Genomic DNA, 21,918 nt, shown 5'->3' with positions numbered 1-21,918 from the left:
CATGAATTAATATGCACCCTAGAAATCAACCATTAAAACATAAATTATGACAATCATAGAGAGTCAGTTTGATTACGCTTAGACTTGTTGACAAATATAAAATTAGTTTTAAATTAGTTGTCAACCACTGGATCTAATGAAATCTTGTAGTTTCTCCAGTCCAACATCATTAAATTAATTTGGTGACTTTCAATGGCATGTTGCATTTTGAACACTGAAAATTTACAAATACAGTAGTGTCTCGTTTATCCGACCTTCGCTTATCCGACATACGTATCAATGTAAAGGATGTTGCTTATTGGGTTGCAAGGGCCTGGGCTGACGTAAGGGCTCCAACAATTGCCAAATCATGGAAGCTGCTGCTAGGCGAAGATGATAGTATGTTAACGGAAAGCACAGATGAAACTGAAGAAACCATTCTACCTTTAGTGCAACGTATCCCTGGATGTGAGGATGCATCTTTGTAAGAAATCAAAAGTTAGATGAAGTATGATGATCAATATGAAATAACTGATTATGAAATTGTCGCTCTTGTCAATTGCGAAGACAACGAAATTGAAGATCCAGATCAAGCACCTACTGTTGAGCCTCGCAGAATTTCGCATAACGACGGAGTTACGGCTCTAGAAACTGCAACAAGAAGAAGTTACAGGAATTGACATAATGATGCTGCAAAGTGGCGAGACTTGGCAGCGAAGAAACGGCAATCGACAGGAAAGCAGACTATGATCAAAAATTTCTTTCAATCATCACAGGACTGAACTTTTGAAGTACTGTACATACGTACTGTGTCTAACTTCAGACAATTCTGTAACTGCAAGTTCATTTTTCCAGTTAATTTTTTTCTGTATTGTTGTAAAACATGATTACTGTATTAGATTCGTAATGTGTAAAACTGTAACATTAGTTTGACGTTTAATAGGCTTTTTCTTAACAACTCCCTATTATCCGACATTTTCGCTTATCCGATGTTCTGTCGACCAGTTTATGTCTGACAAGTGAGACTCTACTGTAATACTAATTAGAAAACTGATTACTGTAACATTATATTTGGAAAACTGGAAAATGTATTGTTAATTTGATTTTAATGATGTTGATTTGATAAAAACTCTTTCACGCGAACCATTTGCGGCCCAGTATAATTTATGCCAAGCTCATTTTCCTGGCTTTTCCACGTTTACCAGGCCAATGATATCCACTGGATACCATCCCCCCCCCATTTCTCCCTTGAAGATAATCAAGATTATGTAACTTTAGTGCACATTTACACTAAAGCAGTGGTTCCCAACATGTGCACCACGGCACCCTGGGGCACTGTGGCTAGCTTGCTTGCTACATTCTGATTTGGGTGCCATGGGAAAATCTTGAAACAATAAGGGTGCTGTGAAACAAAAAAGTTTGGGAATCCCTGCACCAAAGAGTAAAAAATCTAGTAGCATACAATCAGGTAACCACCACTTCCACATAAGTCTCTAATCGTTTTGACTTGTCCACACTTTTGGACACCCTGCAGTTTAAACTGTGCAAATTAGCTGCCTGTTGTTGACATGTGAATGAACATGGCACATAGAAATGTAACATACAACTGTCAGCATTGAATGATTTTACTCTATGTGAGAGTTAATCGTTAACAAACAACCCTTGCAGTAACACACGCTCTGCAAGAGACAGATGTGATACAAGTTTAATCTTGCATTCAACCATACACACACGCAGCATTTAAAATACTTACCCTAACAAAAACGTCTCCTATTATTTTCCGCTTTTCTTCTGGATTTGACGTCATACACAACATTTTTGTAACTCTTGTTCTAGAATTTATATCTTTCTTATCTATAGGAATTGTGGTTGATCCATTGTAAAACTGATGACATGCTTTCACAACTGGAAGAAGAAATACAGGAATGAATAAACATAAATATTACAGAAATATCAGAAAAATATATTTTAAAGTTGATCAATACTTTAACCAATTAATCTGATAGCTCGTGTCCTTATCTGCCAGTGCTGATGTCTGCTTCTGTTGGGTCCCTAGTCACATGAGGGTCAATCCATATGAAGTCATACAACATGGTTGCTTGACCATTTTTAAAAAAGTTTATTTTTTGTGTGGTGTGAGCCTCATATGTTGACAGTTCAGAACCACTGTTATTTTATTTTTACTATCACCGATTTGAAGATGGCGGGCATTCTTGGGTTTTCCAAGCTGAACACGATTCCGATGACCTCCATTAGTTGCAGTACGTGGCCTTTCACTCCATTCTCTCACATACGCTGAGAATTCTTCAGCTGAAGTTTTCTTTACGAGCATGAAAAGCCCAAGATTGCACAGTACTGATGTCTACGCATACTCCCCATAAAATGCCCTCAGTCTCAGATTAATGTCAATTCGTAGCACATTTTCTGCGGTTAGAAACTCGAACACGGCACGCTACTTCAGGTGCTCCACCGACATTGCATGGTTACATGCTGCCATTTTCCTTGCTATAGTTCAGCACCCCCTGGCGATAGAAGTTAGAAACCATCAATGGAGAAGCAAGAATTTTAACACAAAATGTTAACAAGAAATGAAATTAGGCATACCATATTTAATACAAGATATTGAATTTTTCTCTAGTTTTGTATCTCTTAAACCAATTGAATCTCGAATCTTTCTGAAGTTACTTATCATGGAGTACTGTATTGTGTACAAAATTCAGATTTTTAAACAACTGCCCACCAGAGATATTTAACCCTGAACTTGGATTTTTTTAAACAAAAAGTACATGTCTGTGACCCTGCAGAAAATAAAAGGATTAAACTTTCAAGCTTCAAATAATTTTGAGAGACACTATTGGTACACAGGTACTTGAACAAAAAAATTCAAGTGTCAAACAAACTGCCTTCACCCTAAAACAAATGTCCAAATATGTCATTTTGCATGATTAAAATACACAATTTTGACCTTAAAATTTATTATTCATCGGAATCCTGTTCAGCTGGGGTTATCGTGGGCTGTTCATGCTCATGAAGGTAACCCCAGCTGAACAGGATTCTGATGACCTCCATCAGTTGCAGTTCATGGCCTTTCATTCCATTCTCTCACATAGCTGAGATTTCTTCAGTTGGGGTTTTCTTTAAGAGCATGATAAACTCAAGATCGCACAGTACTGATGTCTACACATTCATCACCATAAAATGCTCTCAGTCTCAGGTGAATGTCAATTTGTAGCACATTTTTTGCGGTTAGAAACTCGATCACGGCACGCTACTTCAGGCGCTTCACCGACATTGCATGGCTACATGCTGACATTTTCCTCACTATAGTTCAGCACCCCCTGGCGATAGAAGTTTGAAACCTTCAATTAAGAAGCGGGAAAGTCTTATAAGTGCAATGTATGGTTCCTCAAAATCCAAAATGTGTTTACAAGGTAACAATGAAGATAAAAACATAGGAAGCTTTACTTTTCAGCACACCCTCGTATATATACTTTATTGCAGAGCCATTTCAGGATTGTAATGTTGTAATTGTCATTCCAAATTACAGTTTGCAGAATTTTAACACAAAATATTAATAAGAAATGAAATTAGGCATATCCATATTTAATGCAAAATATTGAATTTTTCACGAGTTTTGTATCTCTTAAACCAATTGAATCTCAAACTCAAAATTTTTACTGAAGTTACTTATCATGGAGTACTGTATTGTGTACAAATATCAGATTTTTAAACAACTGCCCACCAGAGATATTTAACCCTGAACTTGGAATTTTTTAACAAAAAGTACAGGTTTGTGACCAGTCTCAAGCTTCAAATAATTTTGACATACTCTATTGGTACACAGGTACTTGCACAAAAAAATTCAAGTGTCAAACAAACTGCCTTCCCCCTAAAACAAATGTCCAAATATGTCATTTTGCGTGATTAAAATACACAATTTTGACCTTAAAATTTATTATGAAGGAATAATATTTAGAAAATTACACAGAAATATAATTGTAGCCTATAATGTGCTTAACATCACAGATTTTGTCTCATTGTCGTAGGACTTACCAGAGCTGAGATAAAAAAGTTGCTGCTGATGCTTACAAATGGAGAAAATTATGTGAGCCATGATAAAAGAATGCCTGCCATCTTGAAATCGGTGAGAGTAAAAATAAAATAACAGTGGTTCTGAACTGTTAACATAAGAGGCTCACACAACACAAAAAATAAACTTTTTTAAAAATGGTCAAGCAACCATGTTGTATGACTTCATATGGATTAACCCATGAGCATTAAGTGGAACGAAGCAGCCGATGCTGCCGTCAAGTCTGCATCAGCAGATGGCGACGTTCTCGTCCACCTGCTGCCAGCTAGCGACCTACAGAATGTATTTCGTTGTTGCCTTCTTGACACTTGGCAGACCGAGTGCGATGCAGGTCATGGCGTTCCTCATCCAGTCCCTCTCATTGAGAAGAAATTATTCTCACGAGACTACATATCAGACACGGTCATCAACACAGCACCACTTCCGGCAAGGGTTGGACCCTCCAATGTGTCGTGTTTGTAACGTTGCTTTAAGACACTGTTTCATCACCCAACAGGGATGACAAACAGCTGGGAAGATTAAAAGTGTGTCTGAGGATAGCAAAGTCAGCACATTCAATAAGAATATGCCGAACACTGATTGTCATCCCTGTTGGGTGATGAAACAGTGTCTTATCAAATGTTTTTAGATCTTTGCGAAGAGTTGGTTTCTTCCACAGTCTGCGAGGAAGCTTTTTATACATTCTGCCTTCTTAATGTGTTGTGCTTGTTTTGTGCAAGTCTTTCCACAACCTTGCACTTTTAATTTTTCCTAAGGGAAAGGGCTTTTTACACCCCTTATTTTAATTTTAGATAAGGTGATATTTCCCCGTATACATAGAAGGGTGCAAAATGGCCTTAAGTGCACATGAACCCAATACTTTTAATTCATTCATTCAGTTCCATGGACTCTTCATTTAAATGTCCTCCAGCAGTGGCATGCCCAAGGGAGTTGGTTGGTGGGAGTCATATCCCACCCTCCCCCCTGACCCCTAATTAATAAGAAAAGAACATCAATGGTAGAAAAAGATGGCAAAATGAGGACGCACTACTAAAAAAGTTCACTTAACCTGGCCCCTTCCAAAATCTTGTGCATGTCACTATCCTCCAGCAAGCTATTTCTGCAATACTTCACATGACACTGATGATACTACGGCTTTAGTAGATTCTGTTAACAATGTAACTTTAATTCAAAAACGGAAGAAGCTCTTACTGAACTACAAAGCTGGTTTTCAGCAAACAAACTTTCTATGAACAACGAAAAAACTAATATAATAAAATTTGGTGTATCTAGAGCCAAAAACTCTTCTATTAAGCAAGATATTTTCACAGTAGGGCATGCCGTTATAACTGCTACTAACAATACAAAATTTCTTGGAATATTTATAGACGAGTGTCTGAACTGGAAAGTTCAGATAGATCATTTATGCAAGAGGCTAAACACCGTATGTTACCAATTAAGAACTTTAAAAAATAGTTTCAATACAGTGTGTATGCTAAATATCTATTTCTCAAACTTCGAAAGTATTTTGAGGTATGGTATCCAATTTTGGGGGAACTCTGCTCAATCGCAGAGGTTTTTAAAATTCAAAAAAGAGCATTGCGTATTTTGGCAAATGCACACAAAACTGATACATGTAAACCTCTTTTTAAAAAATTCCGTATATTAACACTTCCAAGTTTGTACATACTTGAAACACTTACTTTCATACACAAATCAAAATTGAACTATCCAAAGAACATAAGACACTCACAATTACAATACCAGACAAAAAGATAACTTCCACATTCCCAAAGTGCGGCTAACTGCATACCAAACAGGACCTTTTTACTCAGACATCCAGTTATACAATATGTTACCAAAAACGTTACAAAAATTTTGAAAGAACCATGATCTTTAAAAGTAAAGTGAAAAAATTGTTATTGGAATACACATTATATTCAGTTCAAGAATTTCAGGAATTAAATAACTTTATAAAATAAATTTAGATTGTATATACTATATAGTATGTATTTTTACAGCACTAGTTCACTTCAAGAAATAATTTGACATTGGTTTACTATTATATTATGTTATATTATTATAAAAAAAAATTCTGCCAAATTGATGTAGATATATATATATTATGTGCGATGTCAACATGATGTATTTTGTAATGTACATGCACCAATGCCCCACAGGAGTACTTTCGGTGTGAAAATTGCTCAATAAACTCAAACTCAAACACAAGGAAAAAAAAACCAAATGTAATTCTGATATCCCGCTTCCTTTCTGTTAACCTGAAATCCCAGGTTTGCACAAATTTGCATTACACATTCCAAACATATTTCCCTTCTATATTTATCCATGCTTAGTGGATATTTCTCTTTTCGATGTTACATTCTTCAACAACACACATTTTACTTGACTCTTTTCCCTCACCAAAACTTAAATTATTACTACTAAAGTGGTATTAACCTTGCTAATACAGGATTACATGCCCACTATGCACACTTTAAATAGTCTAAACCAATTCCTAAGAACTGGATGTTGCCAGTTATTGTTTACATGATTTGTTTGTAATTGCAATAAAAAAAGGAAGGAGATATACTGATATATTTGTAACAAGAATATTATTGCACATTTAGTAATGCAAAGAGTGTCAACCCTCTGCAGAACACGCTTTTTTTTCTCTCTCTTTCTTTACGTTTTATGGCTCCCTATATATAACCACTTTCGACACATATTTTTTAGCCACATGGAATGTTTCAAAGGGAAGGCAAGAGGTGGTGACAAATGGTTTTTCAACATCAAAGATCAGAAACCCAGAATTTGAGTCCCTGGTCCAAAAATTCCAAGATTATTCATTCCCCTCGGGATTGCATTCTTATGGAACTTGATACAAATAAACACTATTGCGTATTATTACATTAAATTTTGCATTTACCGAGAAAACATGTCTACTCATCGAGGACACACTATTTCAAAATGATGTTTGCACATAATTTGAGTTTGAGTTTTGTTTTAGGACCACTTAATGCACAGATAGGCTAATCAGGACTGGACTTGTATTTCTGCCACTTATGGATAAATTGCAATGAAGATGAAGGAAAATTAGATGAAATTGATGTGGGGACAATGACCAGGACACTTATCCGGAGTCTTCTATAGCAAGATCGTGAGTAGACATCTGAATGCTCTTGTCCACTGAGGTGGCAAATGTCAGGAATACTAATACCTACCTAATCAAGAAAACAAATTTTCACAAACACTTTCAGCAGTTATTAGCGATGTTACCTTTTATCCTAAGGCCCAACTTTTCAAGAGACTGCTCCACTTTTTGACTTTCACTTTTCCTCATAAAACCATTATCAATATGAACAGCTATTACTTGGTCTTCTCTTAAAGCTTTGTGTAAAAGAGCTGCACATACTGTTGAATCCACACCCCCACTGATTAACAACTGGAAATAAACAAAGAATAAGGAATTAAACAGTGGTAGGTATCATATAAACTATTGACAGAGAATATGTATAAACTGAGCTGACACATATACTGATGCCAATACTCTCACTGATTCTCACCAATGTTGAAAATAATAACAATTCAAAGTTGTTCAAAGTACAGGGTGATTTTAAAAAAATTGACACTTTGAAATGATTGTAACTTGTGTTGTTGTTGAAATGTGCTAATATGCTATGCATGTATGAAACAGTTTACTCAAAAAAGTTTTATTTCAGTGACTGCCTGCCACCGTAGTACCTCAAAATGGCTGCTAACCTAACGGAGAAGGCCTTTTGTGCTAAGGGGTTTTGAAAGTCTGTAAATCTATCCCCTAAGCAATGGATCGTACCATGAAGACAAATTGGGAGGGGGTAGGTCCAAGTTTGTTTTAAGTACACTTCATGCACATATAGGCTAATTGGGACTGACCCTACAGTTGAAGTGGATCCGAACCCTAATGTGCCTCCACTGGGGATCTAACCTGCATATCCAACGATCTGCTACCACAGTGCGTTGCAAGTTCAGGACCAAATTTAAAAAAGCGCCTCCTGGGCAGGCAATTCATATACGATTGGGTAAGGAAATTCAAAGAAATGTGATGTCCCTGTAAGGTAAAAGCAGTGGGAGGACATCAACATTGGAGGAATGGGTGGAAGTAATTTTTTACTTTATAATGTAATGTTCTGGAACACCAAGAAAAGCAGTGGAATTCGGGAATTCACCTCCCGTCACATGGGATATGTATCAGTGGTATTTACTGAATGAGAAATAATAGAAAATAACTTTTTGAGCACTGCAAATCCATAAGGTAATTTTGATCTCACTTTCTACTATTACAGAATAAATAGGGTGGTTAACCTTTTGGGTCCCAAGGGTCTCAGTCGAGATACCCAAATGTAAACCCCCCGGTCCCAAGCATCTCAAAGGTCGTAGTTTTTACATTATAACTTTTCTATTTTTGGCTAGAATTTCGATTTTTTTTTTATATATATATTGTTCCTAACACATGTATTTAACAGAAATGTATCTTGTACTTTTCTTTCATCATGAAAATGGAGGGGAAAAGGCAGGAAAAAGGACTTCTTTTTTGTGTCTCTTTTCAAGGGAAATTTTTTGCCGACAAAGGAAGACCGGCTTTGTTGTTCTAAAGCAATGCTTTTCACTCCCGCCTGGTAACTGCACTCGAAGGAAGCTTGTTTATCAGTATCCGATGTCAAAATGAAAGTTTTCCGTGCGGGCGCAAGCAGGGGGAGGGGGAAGACTGGTTGTTGAATCTGCGTTGTGAGAATGGAATTTTGAGGCATGCTGAAGGAAACCTTTGTTTTTGAGCACACGTGTTCCACAAGTTGCAACACAGGTTACCCTGCATTGTCTAAAAATAGAATTTCAACCAGCTGCAAGAATCTGCGCTCATTTTTCACTATGTTCTAGCTTTTCGTCCGTGAAAGTTGTGGGTAGGTGTGTGTCGTTTTGTGCCCAAGTGCGAGGATATTTATTGAGTGAAGTGACAGACTTCCAAGGCCTTTTTTGTCATCTACGTGTTTTTCTTGTGGTGTGAAAAGTGTGCTAGTGTCGTTTGTGCCTGCTGTGTCCCCAAAAGGCTTATAGTCGACCATGGCTGCCACCCGTGATCTCCGTTCTGATGAAATCCGAGATGAGCTGGATGATAATGATACAGAATCCGAGTGGGATGAAGAAGAGCTTGACATTCCCTCTGATATATCATCAGAATCTGATTCTGATGATATGTCACAAAGACATTCCCCTTCCCCTCCTCCTGCTCCATCCGACTGGCAACCCCCTTCCCGAACTGGTAGAACTGCTCCCAACCCACAACCTTTCCTAGGACAGACTGGACTGAAGGTTCAACACATTGACGATGCATCCTCTTCCTTGGACTTTTTTTCCTCAACTTTCTCCGAAGAAATCTTACAGCATCTGGTGACTGAGACCAACAGTTACTACCACCAACATATCACAAAGCACCCAACGAAAAAGCCCGAACGTGATGTGACCATTGACGAAATGAAGACTTTCTTTGGTTTGACAATACTGATGGGACATGACCGCAGATTACGTTGGCGAGAATACTGGTCCAGAAAACCCCACCTTCACAACAGATTTCACGTAACCGCTTTTATCACTTGCTCAGATTCCTACACTTTGAGGACAACATGAAGACCCCTTTCCCCAAGATCCCGATTATGACATGCTGTGGAAGATGAGGTTTGTCTTTGACAATATCAATGAGCTTAGCTCTAATTGCTACTATCCTACAGAGCATTTAGCAGTTGATGAAGCTATGGTCTTGTACAAAGGGAAAGTCATCTTCAAACAGTATATTCCAAAGAAACACAAGAGGTTTGGGATCAAGATCTACAAACTCTGTGATTCTTTGGGATACACCTATCACATGACCGTATATCTGGGCATGGACAAGAACACAGCGACTGCAACGACATCAGCGATGCATGGTTTAGTGGTAGCGTTGACGAAGAAGGTGAAGGGAGTTGGCCATAAATTATTTATGGACAACTACTTCTCTTCTCCAGAGCTATTTGATGATCTCGCAAAAAGAAGTATCTATTGCTGCGGGACCGTCAATCCCCCACGAAAAGGCCTCGCACCCAACTTTTCAGACTGACTTGAAGCTGAAGAGAGGTGACCTACGTGTTCGGGTGAAGAATGACTTGACTGTGATATGTTGGAAAGACAAGAGAGAGGTGTACCTGTTGACGAACAACCATCAGTCACCAGCTGAGGGAAATTTCTTGGATGACCATGGCAACGTACTCAAGCCGGCTATTGTATGCAAATACAATAGCCACATGGGTTACGTTGACAAGGCCGACCGCATGACTAATTCCTACGGTGTCCAACGAAAGACCATGAAGTGGAATGTCAAGCTTTTCTTCCACCTACTCAAATATCCTCAACGCCTACCTGCTCTTCAAGACATTTCATCAGAACGTGAGGCACTGTGAGTTCCGTGAGAAGTTGGCTATAAGTAGAGGCACATATTTTTGGTAAATAAAAAAGCAAAATTTCGGTATAAAAACTGAGTCAATTTCGGGTTCAAAAGCGGTAAATAAAATAAAATATCGGTGTTATAGCTGTGAAAAATTGAATGAAAAGTGGTATATAAAAAAACATTTTGGTTTTAAAATTGTGAATATAATCCTAAATTTTATTTAAAAACTACACTTATTCCACAGAATTAATATTTCACTTCTAATAGCACATTTATGTAGTTATCAGAGTATTAAGTTTATTTCTGTGTAAAGGAGTCCATTTTTGCTTCTCCGATATTAACAGCAGAATTAATCAATTTTCCGGGAATTGCATAACTCTCAGGATAATTCAGACCTCGGAAGGTGTCGTGTCGTTGAATAAACCCTAAATTTCGTGTTTAAGAGTTAATTTCGCTTTTTGCAGTTCATTTTGCATTATTTCGTGACAAAACATGGTCACAAAATGCATCTCACACCTTTCAAAAACATGAAAAATTAACACTACAATGTGTTTTTTCAAATTTCGTTTTTTCGTCAAAAACGAAATATGCATGCCCCTAGCTATAAGTCTTTTGGGGACAAGTGGTGGGCGAGGCACTCGAACCCCAGCTCCCCCAAGGTGCAGCACAACTTGGTCCATCATCAAGTTCGTCTCCATCCACCAACATGCACTATGAGGTTAGTGGCTTCCGTCACTTCCCTACCATGACACAGGAACAATGAAGATGTGTGCTGTGCGGGCCACGAACTTCACGGCGAAGTAGATGCCGCTGCGTTACCTGCAAGGTGCCCCTGTGTCTGGAGCCATGTTTTATGGAGTACCACCAGAAGTAAGGCATCATGGCTCCAGACCAAGCCTGGGAGCTGGAGCAGAAAAGGTAAATACAAAGAAAACTTCTTATTTGTACTCTTCTTTCTATATTTTGTTAAAATTATTTTTGGGGGGTTTCCTCCCTTCCCCCTTCCATATATACGCCGAATTTGCATAAATTTTGCATTTTGACACCCCATTTTTTGAAAAAGTATTTTTCAGGGGATTTCCCCCCTTTGCCTCTCCATACGTATGCCGAATGTGCATAAATTATATATCGCCTGAATCTGTGATTCATTCTGCGTACAACGGTATATCGTTCATATCTCCAGGGCAAATAGTCTCTGAGCTAAAGTCATTTTAAGGTACCACTGCATTTTGAAGCTTGAATCAGTGGCGTGCCGACCATTCCTTTTGGGGGTACAACTCACGTTACATTGGTCATATGACAATAATGCAAATATTTTTGTGTTCCTTACATGTCAGCGATCATTTCCATGTGCATGTCGACACTGTCATGTACATTTTCCTTGGGGGGAGGGTGGGGGAACCAATTTCTTTTTTCCGAAATTTTGGAATTTTGAGAGTTAGCCCACTCCCCCCCCACCACATATACGCCAAATTTGCATAAATTTCATATAGTCTGAATCTCTGGTTCATTCCGCGTACAACGGTATATCACTCATCTCTCTAAAGTTCAAATCACAAACCCTGAGACCTTCTGTAAACAAAACCACCTGCATGCAGAAAGCATTGCAAACTCATAGAAGTAAAATAATCCACACGAAAATCCAGCGTTGTTACAGGATTCATTACATAAGGTAAAACAATGGCCAATTTGTAGTATGGGATACGCTGCCGCAAATGACGTCTCACTTTAAACCCAATGCTCTTTCTTTTTTTACTTATTGCTTCACCTTTATGGTTAACTCTTTGCACCAGTAATCATTTCCCATAAATTTGACTTCTCTCTTGCATGTGAATTGAATATATTTTACTTGCATTTTTTTAGACAAAATGATATAACATGGTAATGTATATTTCTAAGGATGATATAGATAGGAGTGTATTTGAAATTTGTTTGTAGATTTTATGTAAATTGTATCTTATGTAAATAAAATATATAATGGGCATAAACAGCCATACGCATTGCTGTAAGTCCAATAAATATATTGATGATGATGATCAAAACAAGACAAAAAGTTAACATGGCAAGGCAAAATAAGTGTGAACATTTTGTAGTAATATGCATTGTAACTTTCAATGAGCTTAGAGATTTGTGTACATAATGATATTTTATAACATTGGTTATTTTCTAAAAATAATCATGTGAACAGCAAGGAAGTAGTGCAACTTAGTAATATTGCCTGACTTATCCTTAGAAAAATAACATGCAGAGTTCTATGTGTGCGGGAAAGTCTCAGTGTTCTCCGAGCTTGTTTTCAAAACACCAGCAAGGACAGCCTTTGAAAAGGGGTGAGAAACAGATTCTACTCAATATTTATGTAACGTTCTGTCAGTGGTATCCTGAGAAACCAGTAAATGAAGTGGTTAAGTTGGTATACCAGTGCAGTGGTGTGTCAGTGTCTGCAGTTTTAAGGGTTATGAAAGAGAGAATGACCGGGAGAGTAACAATGTATGCGGCTGCATATTCGTCTGATGTTTTGAGAGCGGTTCTCACATTCAGAGGCTCTTATATAAAAAGAATAGGTGCGGCGAACTATGAGTGTAAGAGCAGATGATTGCGGTCATGAATCAGCTGACGTGGAGTGATACATCGAATCGGTGAGACTGTTTGTTTACAGAAGGTCTCAGGGTTGGTGATTTACACTTTAGGGCAATTATCCTCAAATCTACACTCATTTAATTGAAACTGCATTTTGCTCAAAATCGGCTCGGGACCAAGGGTGTTACATGTGAAAATGGCCTTGGAACTCAAAAGGTTAAAGAGTGAAAGATTTGGGATGCTAGATGCAGTGGAGGGAGAGGGGGGGGGATTAGTGTGGGTTGTTGACTTGTTGTTTACACAAGAGAATATTCTCCTCTTGCTCCACATAGCAACAGGTGACTCATTGAATATGTCTGATGTCATTTACTCTTGATAGGAATAGCAACAGCTTTATGACCTACAACTAAGAGAGAAATTTCTTGAACCTGGATTGTACTGCGCATTGTGTACGAGATATAATTGTTTGTCACTTTTCCCCATCAAAAACCAGGGTGCACATTATACACACATAAATACGGTAACACCCATGCCCAGGCTGGGATTCAAACCCAGGATTCCTGGCAACGTGGCATGCTGTGCTAACCACTTTGCCATGGAGGCTGGCAGTATCAGCATAGGTATTGTTATTATTGCAAACTGATATCAGCTAAGTCCTACATTTTGTTCGAAGACACACATTAAACAAATGACTGATGACTTGTCATCTTATTCATTTCTTTCACCTCTGAAACTTACCAACACTTTGTTGTTCCCTACACTTTCCTTTACATATTGTATACACTGCATCTCTCGTCCATTCATTGTGTAATTGCCCGTAAGGCCAGCTATGTCAAAGAGGAAACTTCTCATCATTACTTTACCATTTAGAGTGAGATCAACCTAAAAATAAAATAACTCATGTTAATTATTGACACAAAGGCAACCTACACCATCAATTTAAAAATGCTTACACTGATATTAAATATATCTCAATATGAAATCACACTGCAGTGGTGCCTCACGTAACGAACATGTAATCAATCCACTACAGGAGGTGTTAAGTTTTGCAGGATGCTGCTTCCCATAGGTTACTTTAGGAATAATTTTAATCCATTCCTGAGCTGTATCCAAAATGGGGATGGCCAAATCCAGATAAAGTTTTATCCGGATATTGGATACTTTTCTATCAAAATTATCCAAATCATCTGGATTATCCAAAAGGTCCACATATTCATATGTGTGCATTATCTGGACAGTTTTATCATTTATCAATTTCACGGGCATTCAGATATTCTTTTATTTGTCATGTTTGTATTTCACTGTATGGATTTTGTACTAATCCTTCATCAAATCTGTATTATGTGAATATCCAAATTGTCCGTACTACCTGGATATTCACATTATTCACATACTCAAATTATCAGGATATTTGGATTATCCGTAGCATCAAAAACGGATATCGGATCATTGAAAATTTGGATATCCATTATCTCAATTTTGTGGTCATTCCTAGTCCACATTAACCACAATTTATAGAAAATACAGTACATAAAGATTTTTATGCTTTGGTCGATCTTTCTTTTAGTGCATTTATAACAATTGTTTTTACATGAATTATAGAGACGTTGCTGCTTGTATATAAATTACAGCACCCGTGCACCTGCTGGTGTAAGGTAATGAAGCTCGCCTGCATGCAGTTCGTAATGCACGACACTTTCCAACCCATGCGCAAGTTTGTTGTGCAACTTTCCTTGTGTGAGGCACCGCTGTAAATGGATATTCTCCAGTAACAACAGACAAAACTAGACGAAAAGTTGCAACTCACATAAAATAGGTGGTGATTAAAATTTAGCACATACAGTGGGGATCTCAATTCTACGACCTAGAAGAAAAATGAAGTGTTGGAAAATGTGACTACATTTTGCTCTAATTTCAAACTGAAAAGAGGAACTAATGAACAAAATTCTGTTAACAAAGAAATTGCATAAAAATGTAATTAGATTTTTAAGTTCACAAATATTTTTTCTAACTAAAGTGTAAATCTACTATTCAGTCTACACAAAAAGCAAAAGAATTAAGTAGCCCTACCTCAGGATGGAATTGTACCCCATATAGTCGTAATTTATCATTGGCTATGCCAGCAACCACAGCACTTGATTTGGCTATTATGCGAAAGTTATCAGCAACTTTTTCTATACTGTCTCCGTGTGTAAGCAGAACTAGTTGATCCTTGTCAAGCCCCCTGGAAAACAGAAGCATACAGCTCAAGTAAAACCAAATAAAAAGATTCTAGTTTTACTAAACAATACTAGCAACAATGAAGTACAATCAATACTTACCAAATTAAGATAAAAACTCTGGTTGAAGGATCAAATTGGTTACAATAAAAAAAGATTCTGCAGGAAAAAATATGGATACATACCATTCTGCCACCCTATGAATGAGTTAGTATCTGGGAACACACATTTATGGCGAATAAAAGATAACAAATTTTGATACGCTCCTGTTCAGGTGCCACATACTTCCATCTATTCAATTATGAAATGTGCCACTTTATGTGAACAGGAGTGCACAAAACTCAGCACATCTTTGGATTGCGTTAAATGGTGAATAAAAACCAAAATTTGATTTGAAAACTATACTTATTAGTACGGAACGGATTTTGACGTGCAACACCTTTCCAAAAATATAGCTGTTTTCATACCGATCATTTGAGATGTGTATTTTAGTACATGAAATCAAGTAAAATGAACACAGTATGTTACACTTTTTCGTGAGATTAGCACATTTATTACCTTTACCCCCTCTTTGATGCTTCAGTGCCTTTTTCCTTCCTTTTCTTTCATGTTTTGTTAAACAATTGCACAGGGAAAAAAAAAAGATTTTTCACTCTTCCTTAGCAGCTACAGAAAATCATAAAGTCTCATTTTGTAGTCGAACGAAAGCTATAAAATGGTACAATATAATCATTGCAGGACCAATAGTTCCCAAGATAATGTAGTTTTCTACATATAAAGCCACGTCCACATAAGCGTAACAGAACATCGTTCCGTAACCACGTAGCATATCAAGGTTGATACTGGGCAATGCAAGCGATGATGTTACGGCATGAAAGTTTTGCAATCCGCACCGGAGTCCATAACTGCAACATTCCCACGTTCCAGCAGTTGAGTGTGTACGAACATGGAAGTTGCTGCAGCGTATGTTTACCTGCATTACACATTGAAACAGAAAGGAAAACAGACGTTGGTGGGAAACACAATTATACAAACGTAGAACTAAATATGGAAGTGCAGACAGTAAAACAGTCATTTTCTTGCGGCACTAATCGGCTGTTGTGTTTAATTCGGATGCCAGTTCCTCCCACGCATCATGGCTTAAAATTTTGTTGAAATGCCTGGGATGTTTGGCATTCCATAAGATCTCTTTCTCTGTGTATAACTCAATAAAATTTAGAGTACGTTCTTGGGTCCACTCCATGTTTCTCTTCGACTGTCACGGAATGAGTTACGCGTCTCTGTTCTATGCACGTCCAGACTTGCTGCAACTTGAACGTGCTGAGCCCTTTGATGCGACGTGGAAAAACCGACAAGCCATGGAACGGAGATAACCCCGATGCGTAACATAATTATTGCAGGCTCAGGTTGAATGTGCAAGATACACAAAACCGTCCAGATACAAACGCATAATACGCTACGTGGTTACGGAATGGTGTTCTGTTACGCTTATGTGGACGTGGCTTAAGGATCTCCTGAGCTCAAAGCGTCAGCGACTTACATTCGAAAACACAGAAATGTTGAGCATAATCCAGTGTAACAAGTTGTTTGCCATGTTTACTTCCTAAATACTGATTACTTTATCTAATTATTACTAATTATGTTACTTGATACAGTAATGAAAAAAGAATGCTAATGTAACTAATTTAGACCTGAATGAAGGCATTTTATCAGCACCTGTGTTGGACCTTATCGAAAACATTTTCAGAACCTTTCTTTCCCCTTTACCGACCATAATTTTGCACCTTAAAATACTTTCCCTACTTATTACACAAAATAAAAATTTACACTCCTAATCTTCATCAATGTGGTATGCACAGTGCTCGACAAATCTTCTTCAGAGCAAGGCACCAGCTCTGAAAATCAGGTGCCAGGAAACCACTTACTAGCAATTGTGGATACTATAAGAAGCTGAGCCAGCCCCTGTGGCGGAGTGGTTAGCACATCGCGCTACGACGCTAGGGGTCCCGGTTTCGAATCCTGGACTGGGCTTCGATGTTTCTGAGTGTTTGTTCAACACATTCTTCATATCATCATTCATTACCATCTTCGCAAATTAGCCAAAAGTGGCACAAAAAGCGAAGTAAAATAAAGCAAATCAATACATCTATAAGAAGCTGAGAATCGCCGTATTCAAAACATCGCTAAATCATGTGAGAAAGCGGGAAGTGGGGACGAAGAGTAAGAAATTGTTACCGATTCTATGGAATGTTCACAACATTGACAAAAAAAATCACTTGCTAGCTTATGCTGTATTGCAATTTGAACTTAAAATCTTCAAAGTTTCGTACATTGAAACTTAAAAAATGCCAATATTACAGCAAGTGATCACAGTTGCCAAGCTGAAATTTTTAGTCGACATGGCGACCTGGATTTACTGGTTTGCATGATGTCTAGCACTATAGTAATGTATGCAGAAAATCTATATTTATAGAAAATGTACAATAAAAGGTACCAAAAAGAACTTATAACACTCACGAAAACTTTGGGTAATACTATGTGGAAGGGGGGTTGATATTTGAGTGACTTCACAAAAGCTCAACCCTTCCCTTCCACTTTTTGTGTCTGTTAAAAATGAAATATACATGTCCCTATTAATATCATACAACAAACAATCTTTTTGAATATAGTAACATTAAACTTGGCAAGAAGACACATACCTTATTTAAATTCCCAAATTTTGGAAACACCTGACTAAATAAGATACATTATCAAGACTTGAAGTTTATAAATTCTGATGTTAGAAAGCCATTGACGCATAGCATGAAATACCAATATACATTTCCGAATACACATTCTGTATACTTAAAATTCATATTTGTATTTTACCTGTTTTACTGTTTTCCCCGTCTTCAGTTAAATGCCAATAATGAGAATTAATGAAGGTAAAAATCTCAAAATTAGGGATGGGCCAGATCTATCAATATTGGTAAAATTACCAATAACACTGATCGGCATGAAAATCCTCCCACGAGGATGAAATGGTGTACCTTATAGATTTCGAGTCGCTGATTACGAATATCGCATTGAAAAAGTTCCAGCACGTAAGGTTTTTTTTTAGGGGGCATTTTCCATAAAAAATTACCGAAAAATTGTATTTTTGTAATGAAATTGTATTTTTTATGCTTGGAATGCATAATTGTGTATTTTTACCTCAATCCTTACCTCAATCCAAGAATTGTTACTATATCCTAGGAACATTCTTTCCCCTGCCCCCACAACCCCCCCCCCCCCCCCCCGAAATAGAAGAAAATTCCAAATACACCCCACCCACTCCAAAAAAACAGTGAATTCTGCCACAACACACATTTTTTTGAAAATTCCAGATAAATGTCAAAACAAAAATGTGAATAATATTGCATTTTAACATTACTACTGGAAGAAATATTTTCACGATGTCCCATGAGCCATAAGTGACTGGCTCTAAAATGAATGGTATCTTACAATTTTTAACTGTGTGAGACAGGCTTATTTGTGTACATTGGAGTTCAACGTTTTATTTTCGTTACACTCTTCCTACACTGTCACCTCGGCTTCCTTCAAGGTAAAAGGATTCGTAATCACTTGTGGTCATTCGTTGGCACCCCCTTGTCTAGACGACAAACAGGATGTGGCTGGAAAAAGGTGCCAAGACATCCACCTCGTTGTCCCGTGAAGCAGATATTTTACTTCCGAGGTGATCGTGGTGTAAGAGTCTCGCGTTACTCTGTGTCTGTTTATATCGTTAAGGAAAAATATTTCTGCGTGAAATATTGACATTTGTGTTAAACCAACATGCCACGAACTTGCAAAAACTCGGTAGATTCATTCTGCTACATATGTGGGGAAGTGGTCTTCAAGGAGCAAAGTAGGGCATTCTCACTGTTCCTAAAGACAGCGTACCACCTGTACTTTGGGTGTAAAGTCGGCGACCAGGATCGCGATTGGGCTCCCAAACAAAGTTGTAACTCATGTGCGCGTTCTCTAAAAGGATGGTTGAAAGGTACACATAAATCGATACCATTCGCTGTACCTATGGTTTGGCGCGAGCCCCGGGATCATGTTGCAGACTGTTATTTCTGCCTGACCAATATTACAGGTTTCTGAAAAGGCACGAAGCATAAAATACAGTATCCTGACTTGGATTCCGCGAGGAGACCTGTCCCACATGATGTTGTTCTGCCTGTACCCGTACCACCAGACTCATACACGCTGAGCAGTGTTTCATCCGACGAAGAACCTGCGACTTGTCAGGATGTTGCACAACTTTCGAGTACGCATTCAGATCCCAATTACGCCCGTGTCTGACACTAAGGAACCACACGTGATAAGTCAGGAAGAACTGAATGATCTGATCAAAGACTTAAACCTTCCGAAGACCAAGGTCCTGTTGCTTGCATCGCGACTTCAACGATGGAATCTACTTGACCGAGATGTGAATATATCGATGTACAGAAAAAGAGAGGTGAGCCTAGTTCCTAATTTTACAAAGGATGGTGATTTGGTGTATTGCAGTGACATTCCGTCGCTTATGGAACAACTGAAATTTGACTATATCACTGAAGAATTATCTCGGGAATCATAAGTCACCTAATTACAAAGACATTGTGGGCAGGTTAATTACTTCATTTCGTACCATGGGATTTAATATGTCCCTCAAGTTACATTTCCTGCATTGTCACTTGGACTTCTTCCCTCAACAGTACAGCTTGGGTGAGGTCTCCGATGGACACGGTGAAAGGTTTCATCAACAAATAGCTACCATGGAAAGGCGCTACAGTGGGAAATGGAGTGTGAATATGTTCGCCGACTTCTGTTGGAATGCGACACGCGAGACACCCTGTACAAATTACAAGAGGAGCAGGAACACCAATTGACATGCAAATGTTGAACTTTTACTCTTTATGTAGTTGTATCTGCTTGTTTTATATTGAAATTCTGATGATAGCATGCAATTTTATATGGGGGGAGAATAGCACCTTTGCGTGGTAATTGAAACCCGCCCCCACCCCCTCCCTCAAAACTGGTACGTCTTGGAGAAAAACGGGTTGCGGATTCGAACTCAGGAGCTCGAAATCTATAAGAATCACCTAATTTGGTTCATGGGAGCGACAAAAAGTTTAATTTTGCCGAACAGTGTAATTTTCCTGGTCTGATAAATCCATAAATACCTACCTCACAACAATCTAGTTCAATATTGTGCCATTTTGTTAGAATTTTATATTGGATCCATAGAATATTAGGTATTGGTATCGGCAAATTTTATATTGGTCTATCCCTACTCAAAAAAATTACCATACCCAGAAAATTTACATGTGGAACCTTTGCAGGTGAGATTGTGATCAACCAGTAACCATGTCTCACTATTTGTATGACTTTATACATGTAAAACTAATGCTTAGTTTGTATAAAAATTTTGTGAAATCAAAATTCCCTGACTTTTCCAGGTTTTCCAGACAAATAACCAAAATTTTCCAGATCAAGTCATGAAAGCAATTCATGTACGAGGGCAAATCGAAAAGTCTTTCCCCTATTTATTTTCATCCGAAATATTAGTGTGATTGAGAAACCGAGATATAAATTGAATGCAATAGTTTTTTTCCTTGGAACGGCTCAGCGTTAACTCTCGGCTGCCTCCTTCCTGCTGTCAGTTTGCAAAGATGGTTGTAGTACTCAACACATTCACGTCATATGAGCAGCAAAGTGTTATTAGCAAGGCACGAACGCCCATCGAGATCCATAGGGAAATTCAGCCGACGTATGGGGACAAGTGTCCACTTTCAGAAGTGCGCAATGGTGGTGTTGGGAGTTCGAAAATAGCTGAGAAGACCTTCATGACAATGAGTGGTCTAGGCATCCTCGCTCACAACAGAAAATATTACTCACAGTCTTCTGGGATCGCCAAGGACCACTCCTGCTGCATTTCATGTCACGAGGTAACACCATCAATGCTGACAGCTAGTAGCACACTCTCACATCTGCGAGCAGCCATCAGGAAAAAGTGCCAAAGGATTCTATATGTGGACAATGTGGTTATCCTCAACGATAACGCCAGGCCTAATGTGGTAAACAGGACCATTGACAGACTTCAGAGATTCTGGAGCATGCCATATAGTCAAGATCTCGCCATCACTGATTATGTGTTTGGTCCACTGAAGAAGTTCCTGTCAGGACAGAGGTTCACTTGCGACGACTAAGCGAAGACCGCTGTCCGGTGGTGGTTCCGAATTCTACAACAGCATCTCCAAATTAGTGGTGTGATGGGACAAATGCCTGAACCGCTGTGGTGACTATGTGGAAAAATAGTGCAAGGTACATAGAACAATTCCTATATTTTGATTTCCCTGCATGTTTATTATTTCGGCTGAAAAACAAATGGGGCAAAGGCTTTTCAATTTGCCCTCATATATACACATTTGTAAAAGAAGGACACTACATTTGAGTTAAACACCACACTTAGAGACCTACTAAACGAAGTTAAAAGTGATAACAAAAAGGAAAACTGAACAGCATTTGACTTTTGGGGTCATCAGGGGTGAGCTTTTACGTAACACAAAACTTGCCACGTATAACTAATGATAAACAAAGAATTATTTTTTAAA

At 38.2% G+C, this 21,918-nt stretch overlaps 1 protein-coding gene across 4 annotated transcripts in view; it reads right to left on the bottom strand.

Annotated features, from left to right (window-relative positions):
• The window catches only part of bur (GMP synthase burgundy), a 64,553-nt gene that overhangs the window by 16,727 nt on the left and 25,908 nt on the right, over nt 1-21,918 (bottom strand). For all 4 annotated transcript variants that reach the window (XM_083132182.1, XM_083132183.1, XM_083132181.1 and 1 more), the window contains exons 5-8: nt 15,150-15,303; nt 13,818-13,961; nt 7,325-7,490; nt 1,733-1,884 (exon numbers count right to left, since the gene is read on the bottom strand). In XM_083132182.1, coding sequence (XP_082988308.1) covers nt 1,733-1,884; nt 7,325-7,490; nt 13,818-13,961; nt 15,150-15,303 — 616 coding nt within the window. The remainder of the gene's footprint in view (nt 1-1,732; nt 1,885-7,324; nt 7,491-13,817; nt 13,962-15,149; nt 15,304-21,918) is intronic.

Source organism: Lepisma saccharinum, chromosome 12 (genome assembly GCF_977018435.1).
Source record: "Lepisma saccharinum chromosome 12, izLepSacc3.1, whole genome shotgun sequence".
Classification (NCBI taxonomy): domain Eukaryota; kingdom Metazoa; phylum Arthropoda; class Insecta; order Zygentoma; family Lepismatidae; genus Lepisma; species Lepisma saccharinum.
Note: the sequence above shows the minus strand (reverse complement) of the source record. Positions and strands in the feature narration are given on the sequence as shown.